The sequence below is a fragment of the Rhincodon typus genome, chromosome 8, assembly GCF_021869965.1.
Source record: "Rhincodon typus isolate 14 chromosome 8, sRhiTyp1.1, whole genome shotgun sequence".
NCBI classification, from domain to species: Eukaryota; Metazoa; Chordata; class Chondrichthyes; order Orectolobiformes; family Rhincodontidae; genus Rhincodon; species Rhincodon typus.
In genome coordinates, this window is record NC_063339.1 from 81,755,948 (window position 1) to 81,776,587 (window position 20,640).

At 42.8% G+C, this 20,640-nt stretch overlaps 1 protein-coding gene across 1 annotated transcript in view; it reads right to left on the minus strand.

The window, feature by feature from the left end:
* The window catches only part of zfyve1 (zinc finger, FYVE domain containing 1), a 105,786-nt gene that overhangs the window by 8,769 nt on the left and 76,377 nt on the right, over positions 1-20,640 (minus strand). Inside the window, exons 5-6 of the mRNA XM_048600489.1 lie at positions 13,186-13,356; positions 10,714-10,894 (exon numbers count right to left, since the gene is read on the minus strand). Of these exons, the coding sequence (XP_048456446.1) occupies positions 10,714-10,894; positions 13,186-13,356 (352 nt within the window). The remainder of the gene's footprint in view (positions 1-10,713; positions 10,895-13,185; positions 13,357-20,640) is intronic.

Below are 20,640 nucleotides of genomic sequence, written 5' to 3' on the forward strand. Positions count from 1 at the left end.
AGAAGTCCCAATCCGAAAAACAACCCTCCACCACCACCCTCTGTCTCCTACCATCAAGTCAATTTTGTACCCAATTGGCGAGGTCACCATGAGTCCCATATGATCTAACTTTACTAATTAGTTCTACCACACAGAATCTTATCAAATGCTTTACTAAAGTCCGTGTAAACAATATCTACCGCTCTGCCCTCAATCTTTTTAGTTACTTCTTCAAAAAAACCCAAATCAAGTTTGAGACACAATTTCCCATGCACAAAACCATGCTGATTATATTTAATTAGTCTTTGCCTCTCCAGTTACACGTAAATCATATCTTTCAGAATCACCTCCAACAACTTACCCACCACCAATGTCTATAGTTCCCAGACTTTCCCCTACAGCCTTCCTAAAATAAAAGGCACAACATTAGCCACCCTCCTGTCCTCCAGCAACTCACCCGTGGTTATAGATGATACAAATTCAATTCTATGATATAAACCACTAGCCAATATTGAAGCTCATGGAATTGAAGATAAAATATTGATCTGGTTAGGAATTTGGTTGAGCGGAAGGAGAAAAAAAAGGTGGCACGGTGGCACAGTGGTTAGCACTGCTACCTCACATTGATCTTTAAGGGACCCTATTCTCTCTCTAGTGGCTCTTATGCTCTTCATATACTTGTAGAATCTCTTTGATTTATCCTTAGCCTTACCTGCCAAGGCTAATGTGAATAATTGAGGCCCTAACACAGACCCAGGCGGGTCATCACTGGTGACACTGTGTTGCTTTGAGTACCAACCAATTATCACCTGCCACACAAACCATTTCCTAGTTCTGGTCAGTAATTTGCCCTCAGTTCTGTGGGTTTCTACCTTAGTTAGCAGGCTCGTATGTGGAACTTCATCAAATGCTTTCTGGAAGTCCACATAAGCAACAACCATAAGCTTTCTCCTGTCAATACCTCAGACACTTCAAAAAATTCAATGAGGTTTGTCAGGCATGACTTACCTGTCATGAATCCATGCTGGCTCTCCCTGATTAGCTGAAAATTTAAGGTGCTCAGTTATCTCATCCTTGATAGACTACAACAGTTTCCTCACCATAGGTGTTAGTCTAATTGGTCTGTAATTCCCTGGTTTTCCTCTTTCGCCCTCCTTAAAAAATGGAATGCTGTCTGCAATTTTCCAATCCGGAGGGATGTCTCCTGTATCTAGGGATCTCTGAAACACATACAGAGTGAGGCACAACCTAAGGGAGAGTGTATTTCTGGGATTTTGGAGCAGTGTGGAATTGAACACGATAAACCAAAGCCCAGGCTTAGGGGGCCAGCACAAAACAAAGAGTGACGCTACAGAAAACTGTAAGTTCATTGCTTGATAATATCTGCTAATTTGACTATTTATTATAAGTTATTTTCAGATTGAAGGTAAATAGGAGAAATATTTTACAGATTAAAAACTAAATGACCAGTAGCAAATTGAAAAAAAGTTAAGAACTAAGTAAACAAAATAGCAATGCAGAGACATGCAAAGTGCTGTAACTGCTTGATGTGGGAGCTGGTGGATCTCATTGCGATTCCTAGTGATCACATCAATAGTAATGTTTGTTGCTTGGGGAGCTGCAGCTCTGAGTTGATGATCGGGAGTCTCAGCTTCGAACACGGCAGCATATTAGGGAAGGGGTAGTTACCTGGATGCTGTGTTTCAGGAGGCAGTCACACCCCTTAGAATAACTACCTCAAATTTGGTCAGTGGTCGAGGACAGGAGGGTGTGACTATGACAGAGGCACGTTGAGGGATCCAGGAGGTAGTGCTGAAAGGTGTTCAATGCTTGAGCTTGTCTAACAGGTTTGAGATTCTTGCTCCATGTGGAGCAGAATGAGGGCTTTAGGGAGGATGAACGAACTGACCATAGCATCGTGGTACAGGGAACTATTCAAGAGCGGGGAGAAAACAGAAAGGTAGTTGTAGTCGAGAATAGTATAGTTAGGGGAATAGGCATCGTTCTGTGGCCAGGTTTGAGGTTTTTTACCTGCCTGATGTAAGGGTTCAGGATATCGGATCTGGGCTGCAGAGGAACTTGGGCTGGGCTGGGCTGGGGTAGGGGAGGAGAGATCCAGTTGTTGTTTGTACTGACATGGACCACAATAAACACAGAATGAGCAAAGAGGTCTGAGGGAATATGAGAAGCTGGGGGAAAATTAAAAAGCATCTAAGGCATGAGCTATTTGGCACAGGGTCAACTTAAAGAGGTAAACGCATGACTCAAAAGATTGGTGGGAGAAATGCGTTTGAATTCATGGGACATTGGCCCTGTACTGGGGAAGAAGGGAACTGTTCCAACGGGGCAGACTTCACCTGAATCACGATGGGACCAGAGTCCTGGCGAATCGCACAACCAGGGCGGTAGATAGGGCTTTAAAACAAATAGTGGAGGGGTGGGTTCAGTTCCATGGAAAGTTATAAAATCTAAGTTAATGGAGAAGGTAGGATTGCAGGTTAATGATAGGGTTGATTGTTATCAGAAAATAAAAGGAAGGGACAGAATGTGTGAATGTCATATTGCACCAAAAAGGGGAACTTGATATTTGAACAAACTTAAAGGCTTTGTACCTTAACACACAATGTTTTTGAAATCAGGTAGATGAACTAATGGCACCAACCAAAATAAATTAACATGATCTCACAGCCATTACGGAAACATGGTTACTAAGGAGATCAAAACTGGGAAATTTCAGGGTTACCTGGCCTTTCAGAAAGGTAGGAGGAATGGAAATGATGATGAGGTAGCACTATTGATAAGTGATGAAATGAGGACAGTTGCAAGATATGATCTAGACTTGGATTACGTACAGGAGGTAAATAACGGCAAGGGAAAGAAGACATTAACAGAAGTAGTGAACAGACCCCCCAAACAGTAGCCATTCTGTAGGAAGGTCTGTAAATCAACAAATAATAGGAGCAAGTATAGAACAATAATACTGGTGACTTTAATCATGTGATCAAATTGGAAAGGGTAGTTATAACAACAAATTCATAGAATGTATCAGAGATAGTTTCCTAGAATGATATGTTATGTAGTCAACTGGGAGAAGATATCCTGGATCTGGCAATGGGTAATGAGAGCGGGTTAATAAATGAGTTCAGAGTAAAAGATCTCCTGGGAAGTAGTGATCATAACATGATAGTTCAGTATTCAATTTCAGACTGAGAAACTTTGGTTGGAAACAACTTTATTATAGGGAATTACAATGAAATGAAAAGACAGATGGCAGGAATGACAGTAAGCAAAACAAGAGACAGGCATTTAAAAAAAGAGGTAATCCATGACTCTCAGCAAAAATATATCCCAGTGAGGAGACAAGATTGTAAGGGAGGGATGAACCAACCATGGTTAACCAAGGAAGTTAAGGAGAATATGGAGTCGAAAGAAAAAATATAAAATGAGGCAAAAGTCAGTGATAGCCCCGAAGACTAGGATAAATTCAGAATCCAGCAAAGGAGGACTAAAAACATAATTAAATCAGATAAAATAAACTATGAAGGAAAACTAGTGAAGAAAATAAAAGCTGACAATAAGAGCTTCTTTAAATATATGAAAAGGACAAGAGGTCAAAGTGAACATAGGTCCCTTAGAGAATGAATCTGGGGAGATAGTTATGGAGATCAAGGAAGTGGCAGAGGAGTTAAACAGATATTTCGCATCAGTCTTTATGTTGGAAGATATTTTGAACATCCATTAATATCAATGAATATGGGGAAGGAAGTAAGTACCATTAACATCACTAACGAAGCAGTTGTAGACAAACTGATGAGGCTAAAGGCAAATAAGTCCCTGGGCCCCAATGACTTGCATCCTAGGATCTTAAAAGAGGTATCTGCGCAGATAGTGGATGCATTGGTTATAATTTACTAAAATCCTTGGAGTCTGGAGAGGTACCAGGGGATTGGAAAAATGTGAATGTAACACTCCTATTTAAAATGTGAGGGAGTCAAAAAGGGGGCAACCATAGACCAAGTAGCCTAACATCTATTGTTGAAAAAGTATTGGAATAAATTAAGGACGTGATAAAGAACACTTTGAAAATCTTTATCTAATTAAGCAGAGTGAGCTTGGCTTCATCAAAGGGAAATAGTTTCTGACTAATTTAACAATTCAATCAGAATGGCTAGAGGGGGCCAGTAAATATGTTATATTCAGACTTCCAGAAGGCATTTGACAAGATACTTCACAAAAGCCCTAAGATGACAGCCCACAGTTTTGGAGGTCGTATATTGGCATGGGTAGAGAATTGGCTAATGGGCAGGAAACAGAATTTGGTAATAAGAGATTCTTTTTCAGATTGGCCACCTGTAACTAGTGGGGTTCCATAACGATCACTGCTGGGACCACAACTGTTTGCAATATATATTAAAATGACTCAGAGGAAGGATTGAATGTACTGCAGCCAAATTTGTAGATGACACAAAAATAGGTAAAAGACAAGTTTCAAAAAAGATACAAACAGTCTAGAGAGAGAGATGTTAAAAACTGCCAATGCTGGAGTCTGACATAACACAGTGTGGAGCTGGAGGAACACAACAGGCCAGGCAGCATCAGAGGAGCGGGAAAGCTGACGTTTGGATCGGGACCCTTCTTCAGAAATGGGGGAGGGGAATGGGGAGCTGAAATAAATAGAGAGAGGGGATCGCAGTGATAGCGAGTAGATAGTGGAGCAGATAGGTGGGACTGACAGGACAAGGAGGCGGGAATGAAGCTCGTAAAGGCGAGTGTAGGGAGGTAGGTAGTGGTTGGGATCGGTCAGCAAGGTGGGAGGAGCAGATAGGTGGGAGAGAAGGCGGACAGGTCAAGGAGGCGGGGATGAGATGGGGGAGCTGGTATTGGGAGGAGGTCGGGGGTGGGGAGATTTTGAAGCTAGTAAAGTCCACATTGAGACCATTGGGTTGTAGGCTTCCAAGGCGGAAAACGAGGTGCTGTTCCTCCAGTTTCCGGGTGGCATTGTCGTGACACTGGAGGAGGCCCAGGATGGACATGTCATCCAGGGAATGGGAGGGGGAGTTGAAGTAGTTCGCGACTGGGAGGTGTTCTCATTTGTCATGAACCGAGCATAGGTGCTCTACAAAGCGGTCTCCAAGCCTCCGCTTGGTCTCACTGATGTAGAGGAGACCACATCGGGAACAGCGAATACAATAGACCACATCAGCGGATGCGCAGGTGAACATCTGTTTGTTGTGGAAGGTTTTTTTTGGGGCCTGGGATGGAGGGGAGGGGGGAGGTGTAGGGGCAGGTGTAGCACCTCCTGCAGTTGCAGAAAAAGGTGCTGAGTTCAGATTGCAGGTGGCAGAAGTGGCAGAGAATAATGCGTTGAATCCAGAGGTTAATGGGGTGATACGTGAGGACAAGGGAATTCTGTCTTTGTTTTTATTGTGGGGAAGGGGTGTGAGAACTGAGGTGTGGGAAACGCAAGAGATGCGGTCGAGGGCATTTTTGACCACTGATGTGGGGGTGGTGGGAAGTTGCGGTCCTTGAAATACAAAGACATCTGGGATGTTCGGGAGTGGAACACCTCATCTTGGGAGCAGATGTGGCGGAGGCGGAGGAATTGGGAGTAGGGGATCGCATTCTTGCAGGAAGGTAGGTGAGAGGAGGTGTAGTCTAGGTAGCTGTGAGAGTCGGTGGGCTTGAAATAGATATCAGTTGAGGTGGTCACCAGAGATGGAGACAGAGAGGTCCAGGAAGGACAGAGAGGTATCAGAGATGGTCCAGGTGAACTTAAGGTTGGGTGGAAGGTGTTAGTAAAGTGGATGAACTGTTCGAGCTCCTCATGGGAGCACGAGGTGACGCTGATACAGTCATCGATGTAGCGGAGGAAGAGGTGGGGAATAGTGCCAGTGTAGCTGCGGAAAAGGGACTGTTCCACGCATCTTACCAGGAGGCAGGCATAGCCTGGGACCATGCAGGTACCCTTGGCCACCCCCTTAGTCTGTAGGATGTGGGAGGAGTTGAAGGAGAAGTTGTTAAGGCTAAGGATGAGTTCAGTTAAGCGGATAAGGGTGACTGTGAAAGGATATATTTCCCTCCCCACCCTTATCTGCCTTCCGGAGGGATTGCTCTCTGCTCAACTCCCTCATCAGCTCCACACTTCCCACTAGCCCCACCACCCCCAGCACCATTACCTGCAACCGCAGGTGGTGCTACACCTGCCCCTCCACCTCCCCCCTCACTTCCACCCCAGGCCCCAAAAAAATCTTCCACAACAAACAGATGTTCATCTGCGCATCCACTAATGTGGTCTATTGTATCCGCTGTTCCCGATGTGGCCTCCTCTACATTGGAGAGGCCAAGCGGAGGCTCGGAGACTGCTTTGTGGAGCACCTATGCTCGGTTCACGACAAACGACAACACCTCCCAGTCACAAACCACTTCAATTCCCCCTCCTGCTCCCTGAATGACGTGTCTATCCTGGGCCTCCTCCAGTGTCACAACGATGCCGCTTGGAAACTGAAGGAACAGCAGCTCATATTCCGCCTTGGAAACCTACAACCCAATGGTCTCAATGTGGACTTTACTAGTTTCAAAATCTCCTCACCCTCGACCTCATCCCAAGACCAGCCCCCACCCTTATCCCCGTTTCATTGACCTGTCCGTCTTCTCTCCCACCTATCTGCTCTGCTATCTACTTCCTATCACCACGCTCACCCACCCCCCACTATTTATTTCAGAGCCCCCTTTCCCCTCCCCATTTCTGAAGAAGGGTCCTGACCCGAAACGTCAGCTTTCCTGCTCCTCTGATGCCGCCTGGACTGCTGTGTTCCTCCAGCTCCACACTGTCTTATCTTATAGTCTACAGAGAGATACTGATAAGTTAAGTAATGTGGAGTATAATGTGGGAAAATGTGAAGAAGTTCATTTTGGAAGGCGGAACAGAATAATAGATTATCAAAATGGAGAAAAACTGCAGAACGCTGCAACACAAAAGGACTTGGGGGGTCCTTGTGCACAAAACACAGAAAGCTAGTGTACAGCCGTAGCAATTGATCAGGAAGGCTAATGGAATGTTGGCCCTTATTTCAAAGGGGTACAAGTATAAGAGTAGGGAAGTCTTACTGTACCTGCTAAAGTACTGAGGGTAGTTTTAGTCCCTTATTTAAGGGAAGGAAGCATTTCATTGTTAGTAGTTAAGAGATGAGGGAATTTGCGATGATGGTCCCCAGTATGGAAGGATTGTTATATGACAAAGGGTAAACAGGTTGGGACTCTACTCATTGGAATTTCGAAGAATGAGAGGTGATCTCGTTGAAACATATAGGATTCTTAAAGGACTTAACAGGGTAAATACTGAGAGGATGTTCTCCTCACAGGAGAGTCTAGGACCAGACAGCACAGTCTCAGCATAAAGGGGTGCCAATTTAAGACTGAGATGAGGAGGAATTTCTTCTCTCAGATGGTTGAAAGTCTTTGGAATTCCTTGCCACATGGACCTGTGAGGTAGAGTCTGTGTATATTTAAGGCTGAGATGGATAGATTCTCGATCAGTCAAGGAATCAAAGGGTTAAGAGGAAAGTTGGTATGAAGAATGTCGGATCAGCCATGATTACACTGAATGGCAGAGTAGGCTCGAGGGCAAAAACAGCCCACTCTTGTTCCTATTTCTTATGGCTTGAGACACTTCTGGCAAGCCATCCTTCTTTTCTACTGCAAATACTGAGGCAAAGTAATTATTCAACATATCTGCCATTTCACCATAGTCACTAAAAATATCCCCACTTTCAATCTTTAGTGAGCCAACATTGCTCCTGATCACACACACTGCCGTTAATTAACCATGAAATTTTTTATTGATTTTGGTGTCCTTGGCAAGTTTCCTTTCATAATCCCTTTTAGTAGCATTTAAGTTATTTTGTTGGTCTTTGTATCTTTCCAATTCATCAGGATGTTTTTGTTTTTGCATATTTGTAAACTCTTTCTTTTATAGAATCATGGAATCCCCAGTGTGGAAGCAGGCCATTCAGCCCATCGAGTCCACACCAACCCTCCTAAGAGCATTCTACCCAGATCTACCCCAATCCCTATCCCTTCATTTCCCACCCTGGACACTATGGACAATTTAGCATAGACAATCCACCTAACCTGCACATCTTTGGACTGTGGGAGGAAACCCACAGAGGGAGAATGGGGAGAACGTGCAAACTCCACACAGACAGTTGCCCAAGGCTGGAATTGAACCTGGCTCCCTGGTGCTGTGAGGCAGCAGTGCTAACTACTGTGCAGCCCCTTGGTTTTATGCTGTCTCTCATCTCTTCAGTTGTCCATGGCTGTTTTTTTTTCCCCCTGTGAAATGGAGCTTTTCCCTCTCAGGGGTACAAACTGGTTTTGTTTAGTGTTAATTTTTTTTTTGAACATCCTCCACTATTCTTCATTTGTTTTACCGTTAAGCAGATTTTCCCAGTATACTACAGACAGTCTCCGTCTCATCTCATTAAAGTTGGCTTTTAAAACTCTAGTTGATGATTAATACTTTTGGCTTTCAAATGCAATATTGAACTCAAATGTGTTAGGATCACTATTTGATCAATATTCATGCACAATTAGTTACTAATTAAATCCAGTCATTACTCATTACTGAATCCCAATATTGCTTGTCCCCTGTTGCATCCAGGACATACTGCTGTAGGAAACTAACACAGACACCCTCCAGAAATTCACCTTTCTGACAGGTACTTGTCTGCCTCTCCCAATTAATGTTAAAGTTAAAATCCCCATTAATACTGCTCCGGCTTTGCTACACACTTGCCTAATTTCTTCATTTATGAAGTTAACACATCACAGCTGCTACCAAAGAGTCTGTACACCACACCTATCGCAGTTTTAGATCCTTTACGTTCCTTAGTTCCAACGATATGGTCTTCTCTGATCCTCTCTCTTCATTATATCCTCCCTCACCATTACAGTAATTTTGTTTCTAATCAGTGAGACTATTTCACGTCCTCTGCCATTTTTCCCCTATCCATTCTGTAAAACTTATAGCTTGGTATATTTAGTTCCCAATCCCAAAATCCTGTAGTAATGTCTCAGTAATGGCTTCTGTATCATAACTTCAATTTGTGCCTACAGTGCATTTAATTCATTCTTTACATTTTGTGCATTTGTATATCAAACTTTTATTTAGGCCATATACTTTAACCTGTCCCTCAGAACTGATGTTTTATTCATTGTTTATAATTTTCCTTTTCCAGTTTAATCAATACACTTCTTATAGTTTCTCATTACCTGACATACCTGAAGTAGGATACCTGACTGTTTCTTTACTCTGTCATTACTAGATTTTGAAACCGTACTGACTTACCCCTGAAGTCCTTGTGACCACCTTATTTAGCCTGTCCGCTAGGATCCCGGTCCTAAGTTGGTTCAGGTGGAACCCTTCCCAACCCAACAGTCCAGTTCCTTCCTGTTACAATGATGATGCCACTGCTCCATGAAACAGAACTGCTCTTTCCCATACATTGTTAACCACATTTACTTCCCTCATCTTACCTCTTTACCAATTGCACATTGCTCAACTAATAACCCAGAGATTTCAACCTTTGAAGTTCTGTTTTTTTAATGTTGTTCCTAATTCTTGATATTCCCCATAGACTTTAACAACTGGATCCTCTCTCGCCACTCTATATCCTTTCAAGCCAGTTTGAGATGTCCCTTACTTTGGCACTAGGCATGCAACACACCATGTGGGACTCACGATCCTCTTCATGACATTTTCATGCTATTAGTACACCTTATTACAGAATTCGCTATCACTACCGCTTTTCTTTTTGCTTTTGCAATCAAATAGCTTCCTGTCCCACAGTGCAGTGGTCAGTTTGGCCATCCTCCCTACAGTCATTTTCCTCATCCACACAGGAAGTAAGTACCTCATTCCTGTTGGATAAGGTCAAGAGCTGAGTCTTCTCCACTGCTAAAATCAGAATCTCTCTACCTGCCTCACTTGCAATCACACTCCTATCCCTGACCACTTGTCAAATTTGAAATACTTAACCTACAGGGTGTCACTGCCTCCTGAGATGCAGCAGATGTGCCAGTTCAGTTCAGCAACTCTGAGCCGGAGTTTCTCAAGGAACCAACACTCGCCATAGATGTGGTCTCTATGAAACACGATGGGGTTCACAAGCTTCCACAAGACATCAACTGACCTTGCTTCTAGTTAATTAGATTTGAATTTGCCTTTTTAAACTTCCTACTGGTCTTTAACGTTTAGTGTTTCTCTCCGGTTTACTTCTAATCGGAAAGTAACTAAATTAGGTAGTCAAATTAGCAGCTCTTACCAACCAATGAACCAATTTCCTATGATGTCACTTTGATTGGTGTTGGCCACGAATCCTGGGTTTCAATTTATCCTGTTAAAAAAATCCTTACAAACTATGACTCAAAGAAGCAAGCAAAAACTACCTCTTCTCCTCTGCACCAAATTCCCCCAACTATATACTCACTTGGGCCATCTCACTGAACCTGACAACAACCAGTTGCAAATAATTGCCTGAAATCAGCAAAAGATTGTTAAATAAGGACAAGAAGTTTCATTGATCTAGCAACTTTAATGAAGTGTCCCATGGTGCTTCACAGGAGTATTACCAAACACAGGGATGGGATGGGACAAGACAAGATAGAGTTAAAAGACAGTACCAGTGACATTGTAGGGAGGTGGGAGATGGGAGATGGTTCAGGAAATAAGATTACCAGTTCTGATTACTGCAGCTTCATAGCATCCATCACAAACTCTGACTGGAGCTGAACCCCAACCACGTTCTGGAACGGGCTTAGATTTTGACGAGCAACCATCACAAAATCCTTCGCCACAAGCTCTGCAGTGATGCTTTGTTTCCTGATCTTCAAAAGGTTTATTGCATTTATGACAAGTCTGTTAAATAAATGTAATACTCATGAATTTTTTCCCCGCAGACTTACATTCATCTTGTAATTCACCGAATATACATTTCAGCTTTCTGGCAGTCTCAGCAGACTGACACGTCCTTCCTTATAAATAACACTGAAGAATGTGGAGGTGTGTTTGTCATATTTAGCACATGAAATAGATAAAATATTTACTGAATAGACAAGAATAAGTACTATAAAACAGATGCTCCAGCCGCCTGAAAAATAAAGTCTAGTCTACCATCAGATATAATGTCGCAAATGACATGTTTAATACACATAATATTAATCCAGCCTCACACCTTACTCTTGTTCTACACAAAATGCATTTTACCTGACTTCGGTCAGCAGGACTGAAAGACCCCAAGCAGGAATGGCATTAGAAATGAAGGAGGAGGTAGCAAGAACTGCAGATACTGGAGTCAGAGACAACATATTGTGGAGCTGGAGGAACACAGCAGGCCAGGCAGCATCAGAGGAGCAGGAAAGTTGACGTTTCGGGTCGGAAGAAGGGTCCCGACCCGAAACATCAACTTTGCTGCCCGGCCTGCTGTGTTCCTCCAGCTACACACCGTGTTGTTCAAGAAATGAAAAAACTGCTCCAGATGACAAACATTAATATTTTCAATACTCTGAATAAACCAAGCCTGTCTCAGGGCTTTTCCAGCTAATTTACACAGAGGAAAACGCACAAGATGCTGGATTAAATATTAGAAATTCCTTTAAAGCCATGAAGTAGAGTTCACATAGCACAGGATGAGTGAACATCAGGACATATTGCTGGTCCTGCAGTGGATACAGATTTACTGTAAATATTTAGAAGGGACTAGCATAGACCAAAGGCGGGAAATACAATGCTAGATACAAACAATAGATGGCATTTTGGATAACACACATCTTGAATTCATCGTCATCTCTGGAATCTAGTGTCTGACCACATCTATTTTTTGCCTGGTAGTAAATTCCATTGTCCTCCAATGTTGTGGGGAGGGTATTGGTTATCATGTTATTCAGCTGCAACATGGCTGAATGGGACAGTCTCAAAAGACCAGCTGATCATTTGCAAACTGTCTTTTCATATGTAAGTACCCCACTGACCAGAGTATTCATCAGTCCATCGCAGCTACAACTCAACATCCACACAAGGAAGTGGTCGTTTGTTACTGAGCAGGATTCTAAACCACATGGTCCCCAACCACTAATTCAAATTACATTAAATATTCTTGTACCATAAACTTTCTGAAACTAGTTTATAACGTTGAAAGTTGCTTCAATCTATTACTGGCACAGTTCGAAATGTTGTGCAGCAGCATTTGTTGATGTACAGAAGAAATGTCAATATATTTAAAAATTTACCAATGATACTCAGCTTGGAATGACAAATCGTGAGGATGATATTAGTCGATTGCAGCAGAGTAGACAGACAAGAGGGAGATAGAATTTAACACAGAGACTATGAGGTAATGCACTTTGGCAAATAGGCTTCACAGACAATGACAGTTCTAAAGAATGTACAGGAACAGAGGAACCTGGGAATTAACGTACATCAAACACTGAAGCAAGCAGGACTTCTTGAGAAAATGGTTAGCATGCAAAAGGATCTGGAGCTTCAGAAATAGGGGCACTGGGTACAAAAGCCAAGATATGATAAACCCGAATAAACCTGTGGTTGGACCAAAACTGGAGTTCTTCATATAGTTCTGCTCACCACAAAGAATGGCTCCAGGGACAGGGGATTCTAATTACAAGGTCTTGCCAGTGAAGTTGGGCTTGTTCTCCTTGAAGCAATAGAATTAAAGGGGATTTAATAGAGGTTACAAAGTTATAACTTTAGACAGGGCACAGAAAGAAATCCATTAGTTGATGGTGCAAGATTTTATGGGACACAGAGGACACAGATTTTATGATTTGGCTAAGAGATGCAGGGGTCATGGGAGGAAGAACTTTTTTTTTTAAATAAAAGAACACAGAACCAGTGGCTAGAAGCTGACATACTCAATGATTTCCAAGGAAGATGAATAGTCACGTGGAGGATATAAACTTGCAGGCCCACAGGGATACAGCAGAAGGATAGAACTTAGTGAATTACTTCACAGGGAGCCAGCAGAGACTGGTGAGCTGAATGGCCTCCTTCTGTGCCATAACTGATTCTGAGTTCAGAAAGAAAGGGTAGAGAGAAATTACAATCACCTTTCCACATATCGGGAATGTTGTGTTACAAAAGTGAAGGACAGAGCGACAGTATGAAACCTCAGACAGAGATGACTTGGCACTTACAATAATCTGAGAGTTTGGTCTCCAGTAGGCTGGTGCAATCTGGTCTGTCAGCCAAGCGGTCACTGCTTTGGTTGGTTTTGCACCAAATTCCGAAACCGACTGTGCCATCAAATTCATGCCATCCAGCAATCGCTGCGCAGCATTGTTATTGTCCTTTAGAAATCCATCACTCTGAGGAAGAGAGAGGTGTCATCTTTACTGGTCATTATTAAAATTAGTAAAATAATGAGTGGACAGATTGACACTCGCAATCTTCCCATCAGTTCCCAGAATAAGGTGTAGTATTCAAGTATTCAAGTTCTGCATGGTAGACCAATTAGTAAAGTTAGATCACATGGAATTCAGGGAGAGCTGGTCAATTGGATACAAAATTGGCTGGATGGTAGATGATAGAGGGTGGTGGTGCAGGGTGGTTTTTCAGACTGGAGGCCTGTGACCAGCGAGGTTCTGCAAAGATTGGTGCTGGGTCCACTGTCATTTATATAAACAATTTCATTGAGAATTTAGGAGACATGGTTAGTAAGTTTCCGGATGATGCCAAAATTGGTAGTATAGTCAACAGTGAAGAAGGTAATCCAACACTACAAGCGGATCTTGATCAATTGGGCCAGATGGGCTGAGAAGGGGCAGGTGGAGTTTAATTTGGTAAATGTGAGGTATTGAATTTAGTAAAATGAACAAGAGCAGGACTTATACAATTAACAGTAAGGCTCTGGGTAGTGTTGTTGAACACAGACACTTAAGGCTTCAGGTACATTGCTCTTTGAAAGGTAGACAGGGTGATTAAGAAGGTGCTTAGCCTGCTTGCCTTCACTGCTCAGACCGTTGAGTATAAGGAGTTGGGATGCCATGTCGAGGTTTTCCAGGACATTGGTGAGGCCACTTTTGGAGTACTGTGTACAGTTCTGGTCACCCTGCTACAGCAAGGATATTACTAAACTGGAGAGGGTTCAGTAAAGATTTACTGGAATGATAGAGGGTTTGAATTATAGAGGAGAAGATGGATAGACCAGGACATTTTTCCACTGGAGCATAGGAGGTTGAGGGGTGACCCTATAGAGGTTTATACAATCATGAGGGACATAGATAAGGTGAATAGCAAAGGTCTTTTCCCTAGGGAGGGGGTGTTCAAAACTAGGAGGTATATTTTTAAGATGAGAGGAATTGGATTTAAAAGGGACCAGAGGGGTATCTTTTTCAGGAACATTGGTTCGTATGTGGAATGAACTGTCCGAGGAAGTGGTACAAATAGGTAATCATAATATTTGAAAGACATTTGGATAGGTACATGAATAGGAAAGTTTTAGAGGGATACAGGCCAAACTCAGGCATGTGAAACTAGTTTAGTTTGAGAACTTAATCCCATGGACGAGTTGGACCGAAGTGTCTGTATCCGTGCTGTTTGACTAATGACATCTGCAGCAGTCAGTACCGTCCTTCCCAACCCAAGAAAAGGAGTTAAGTTGCAGCCAATGAACCAGACTTTTTATATTCTCTTACCCTTCAGCACTTTAACACAGAGACTAAGAGATAATGCAGAAGTATCCTTATACAAACAGAACAACATGCAATACAAGAGAAATCGAGAAATGGTGATGACAAGAAGAATCTTCAAATTTAAAAGGGAAATTCTGCCTTTTCTAAATAAATCATCCTGAAACCACCCAAGCAAAACACACTACAGATTAGGTACAATGTCAAAGCTAATACACATCTGCGGACAAATCACCCAACAGCACAGGGAAAAAATAATAACTGCATTGCTTTTACTTCTAGATGGCTCTTCTCTGCAAACAGGGCTGTTTCTGGAATCCCAACTTTTAAAGGTTTTTCACAAATCATCACATCTCTTATGCATTTTAGAGAAGTGAGAGAGAGAATGAAACACACAAAAACAGAAATTGGAGAAACTTGGCTAATGTTTTTAGTCCAGTGATCCTTCTTCAGACCCTTTGAAGGAGGGTCACTGGACTCAAAATGTTAACTGTGTTCTCTCCACAGATACTGTCAGACCTGCTGAGAATGAAAGACAACCCTTGTCCCCATGACTAAGAATGAAGAAAAACCTGGGAATTCAAACAATCTACATGATAAAACCGGATTCCTTCAAGTGACTGCGATGGCATTACAAGCGTAGTTTAAAAGCAGTCAGGGACAGTGAGAAGAATCATTTTCCTCACACACAGCAACCTTGCCAACTTTAATTTGACTCCATCTGCCCATGGCATGTGGCATGTTGGCCAGCCTATCCAGGGCACGTCTTATTGCTCATTCATGGGATATGGCTGTTGCTGACTGGACCAGCATTTAGTGCATGAATTTTGTGCTCTAACCACTTCTTCCAAAATGTCAGTACAAACTAAGATGGTGAATACAGAACTGAATGATCCCCAGGGATCTATGCAGAATTAACTGGGTAGCAGGAACAGCCCTTCTTGTGAGCTCAGGGCTACACGGTTAGAGAAAACCAGGGCTCCTGCTCATTCGAAACAATTGCTGAAAACAGGATGGAACATAACTGTGTTAACAAAATGTTCTCTAACACCTGGACTCCAGTTATTACAATCAGCACTAAAAAGTATGAATCACCTATATGAACGAGGAGGCCACCACTCAGCCTCTTGAGCCTGCTCTGCCATACAACCATGGTTAATCTTATCGTAACCTCAACTTCATATTCCCAACTACACCTGGTAGCCTTTCACCCACTTTCTTAGCAAGAATCTATCCACATCCGCCTTAAAAATACTCAAAGAGTCTGCATTCACCACTTTTTGAGGAAACAACTTAAAGACTCTCAACACTCAGAAGATTTTACCTCATCTACCTTAAATAAGTGAAGCCTTATTTTTAAAGTGACACTTCATTTTAGATTCTCCCACTAGTGGAAACATCATCTCTACATCCACCCAGTCATGATGCTTCAGCAGTTTATACATTTCAATCAAGTGACTTCTTACTGCTCTAAACTCCAGTATATACAAGTCAAATCAGTTTAAACTTACCTCCTAAGTCAAACCATCCATTAATATTGGTTTAGTAAACATTCTCTGAACTAATTCCAATTTATTTCCATCCTTCCTTAAATAAAGGCACCAATACTGTGCGCAGTATGCCAGGTATAGTCACACCAGTGTCCTGCATACTGTAGCATAATCACCCTATTTCTGTTTTCAATTCCTCTTGCAATAACTTTTAGAACTACGATTCAAGTGCTGAACCTGAGCCAATCACCATTCTCCAGCTACGCAAAAACCATTAGAAAAATATGCTCTTTCCACAAAATGGGTGAACTTATTACCTGAATTACATTGTCAAATGATGCTGTTGTTTTCCCTTACAACAAACTCAAATCGAAGTAGTAGACAGTGAGCGAGCAAAACAGCCAGGGAGAGAGTGAGACAGACAGAGTGAGCGCACAAGGGAGGGGGAAAAAGAAAGAGGGAAAAGGAGATCCATAGAATCCCTACAGTGTGAAAATAGGCCATTCAGCCCAATAAGTCCACACTGATCCAGACTCACCCCGCCCCCACCCTATCCCTGTAACCCTGAATTTTCCATGGTAAATCCAACTAACCTACACATCCCCAGACAGTATGGGCAATTTAGCATGACCAATCTAGTGAACCAGATACAAAATCAGAAGTTGCTCGAAAAGCTCAGCAGGTCTGGCAGCATCTGACAAGAGAAATCAAAATTAATGTTTTGAGTCTGGTGACCCTTCCTCTTCCTCGCAACTCAGTTAACCAGCACATCTTTGGACTGTGGGGGGACACGGGGAGAATGTGCAAACACCACACACACACAGTTGCTCAAGGCTGGAACTGAACCCGGGTCCCTAGCACTGTGAGGGAACAGTGCTAACCACTGAGCCGCCGTGCCGCCCCGCCGCCCCAAAGACAGAATATGACAATGCTGTCACTTTAAGAGATGGTAGGAACTGCCGATGCTGGAGAATCTGAGATAACAAGGTGTAGAGCTGGATGAACAATGCAGGCCAAGCAGCATCAGAGGACCAGGAAAGCTGACGTTTCGGGTCTGGACCGATGCTGCTTGGCCTGCTGTGTTCATCCAGCTCTACACCTTGTTATTTCACTTTAAGAGGTTTTTCTGTCCTTTTTTTTGAAGTTGGGGCTGTCAGGGTGAGGTACAATGTTGGCTAGTGAAGACCACTTGTTAAACAGCTTGGGAGCCCTTGGGTCTTTTTTCAGTGCAGCCTGAATGGGTGTGGCTAGCAGTCACATATGATGATTTCTAGGTTTTGGTTTTTCAGTGGCATCAGAGCAGAGCTGGAAGCTTCATTGAATGTCTCCTGATTGCTACCGTCTCTGAAATATTGTCTTGATGTTTTTCCCTCCTGGATTGGAGAACTGCATCTGTATCTGAATCTGAATTTTCCTTTTTTAGCCAGGTGCATGTTACTATGTTGGAACAGTTAATGAATAATAGGCAGGAGGGAGGGGCTGACAAGCAGAGGGGAAGGAGGGAGGGTCTGACAGGCACAGGGCAGGGGCCCAGTTGGTAACAGGCCGAGAGGGAGGGGCTGACGGGCCAGAGAGAGAGAGAGAGAGAGAGAGAGAGAGATGGAGAGAGATTGCAGCAAGTATGTTTGGTTGCTAATCATATCGTATCACACGGATTGTTCGGAACAACAGTTAGAGGCGTTCGGGAATTTACAGGAACCAAGTCTTGGGATGGATGGTAATTTCATTTGATGAGTTATATCTAGGGAGGTTGGGAGAGGTAGGCAGATCATACAGGAGTATCCTGTGGCTATAGCAATCTCAAACAAATATGCTGTTTTTGAAAGTGTCTGGGGTCATGGATTCTCAGGGGAATCTAACACTGACAGCCAGGTTTCTGATACCGAGGCTGGCTCTACTGTAATGAAGGGCATGTCAAGTTCCAAGCGGTTGATTGTGATAGGGTCTCTCTAGTCAGAGGCATAGACAAGACATTTGTGGCCAACAGCAAGACATCAGCAAGAAATTAGGCGAGGTTAAAAAGTGGGTCATAGAGTCATGGAGTCATACAGCACAGAAGCAGACTCTTTGGTCCAACTAATCTATGCTGATCAAGTTTCCCAGACTAAACTAGTCCCACTTGCCTGTGTCATTTTCAAATTGGCAGACTATGATTGTTGGAATGCCACAAGAATCACTGCTGGGGTCTCAGTAAATTTACAATCTAGGTTAATGACAGGAGTGGCACAGTGGCTCAGTGGTTAGCACTGCTGCCTCAGCGCCAGGGACCCAGGTTCGATTTCGGCCTCGGGTGATGTCTGCATGGGTTTCCTTCGGTTGCTCTGGTTTCCTCCCACACTCCAAAGATGTGCAGGTCAGGTGGATTGGCTACGCTAAATTGCCCATCATGTCTAGGGTGGGAAATGCAGGGATTGGAAGGGAGGCTGTCCGAGGGGTGGTGTGGACTTGATGGGCCGAATGGCCTGCTTCCACACTATAGGGATTCTATGAAGAGACTGAGGAATAACTTGTCCAAGCTTGCAAACAATATAAAGCTCAATGAAAATGTAAGCTGTGAGGAGGACACAGCAAGATTGCTGCAAGATACGTATAGGTTAAATGGGTGAGCTATGACCTGACAAATGAAGCAAGATGTGTCAGCTATAAAAATGGAAAAGCAATTTTATTTTAAAAGGCTGGAACTTTTAAGCTTTGTTGTTCAGAAATGCTTGGGTATCTTGCACAAGGACCATAAAAAGTTAGCATGCATGTACAACTAGCAAGAGGGAAGGCAAGGGGTCCTGGAGAACCAGAATGACAGTCTTGTTACAATTAAATAGGGTTTTGGTGAGACCAAACCTCAAGTACTGTGTGCAGTTTTGGTCTTCATATTTAAGAAAGAATATAAGTACAAGTACATTAGATCTGCATTCCATGAGGTACAGTCAAGGCTGACCCAATTAGTTCCTGGGATGAGAGACTTATCCTTTAATGACAGGCAAAGAAAACTTAGTGTATAATTTTGGGGTATACAGCAATAAGAGATGATCAAACATATATGATTCTTGACATAGTAGACACAGACTGTACCCCTTGACCATGGGAACCTAGAACATGGGGACATAGCCTTAAGAAATAGGATCAATTTAGAGTTTAAGATGAGGATAAATTTCTTAATCAGAGGGCTTGCAATTGTTGGAATTCACTATTCTCTGCTTCACTATTGTGTAACAAATGCTTGTACAAATACATTTTAAAACTTGCAGGCAATTAAGACACTTGGAAAGTGGGCACAAAAGTGGAGCTAAGGCAGAAGATCAACTATGATGATGCTAAGCGGCAGAGCAGGCTCAAAGTGCCACATGGTTTACTTCTGCTCCAATTTCTTATGTTCACCCACTTGTCCTCAGCAGCTCTAATGGAAAAACCACAGAAGCCCCAGAAATGTGACTGAGATAACTACTCAGTGTGTTCTCCTCAATATTAGTTGTAAATTAAGCAGGTAATCCTTCTTTTGGGGTGGGGGGGGGTGGAGTACAAACAACACTTTCCACTATTTCTGCAGTTCTTATGGGCCTACAGCAATAGCAGGACTGAGTCTGGGTGGAATGCTCTTCGGAGGGTCAGTGCAGACTCAATGGGCCAAATGGTCTCTATCTTGCTATGATTCTAAGGCAAGTGAGTGAATCTAGAGGAAATATATTGCATGATATGAAATTGTTAAATTATGCACAGACATCACACAGTACATCAGCTACGTGGTCGATAAATTATTCCTTTTTGCAGTCAGAGCTTCATAGTTCACATGATTGAGAGATTTTGACACCGAGATTGCTTCCCCTGGCTATGGAACTTAGAATACCAGTTCCGTATACCTAGAATGTGATCAATTATTTAGAATGAAGAGGAGGACAAATCTCTTAACCAGAGGATTGAGAATCTTTGAAATTCTCTACGCCAGTGTTCTCAGCTTCGCTGTTGTGTATCCAAGCCTTGTGTGGATATATTTTAGATCTCTCAGGAAATCAAAGCATGTGGACAAGTGCAGTTAAGGCAGAAGATATATTATGATGCTGCTAAATGGCAGAGCAAGTTTGAATTATTACCAATGTAATTCCTATAAAATGTCAGGCCAAGTAGTTAAGAAACACAGAGGGCAAAGAGCAATAGTCGAGTTAGTATGCCCTATTTTCTTTCTGTTCAAGTAAGTGGATGGCAAATGGGCTAACATCTCATTCAATATATCTATAAGCTGCATTACAGGTTGGAAGATATGTCTGTGCATATTTTTTCTTACATCATGACTCGGTCCTGATTTAGTTCGGAGGAATTACTCCATGTAAGAGCCAGGTGCGTCCCTATTGGGAGGGAGGAAACACAGGATAGAATTTTCCCAGCCCTTGAGTGATAAGGGCAAAGGTGAGCTATTTGGAAAAATACAGCAACAATGGAAAAATGAGATGCTCAACTTTGAGGGGAAGAAAGGTTGATT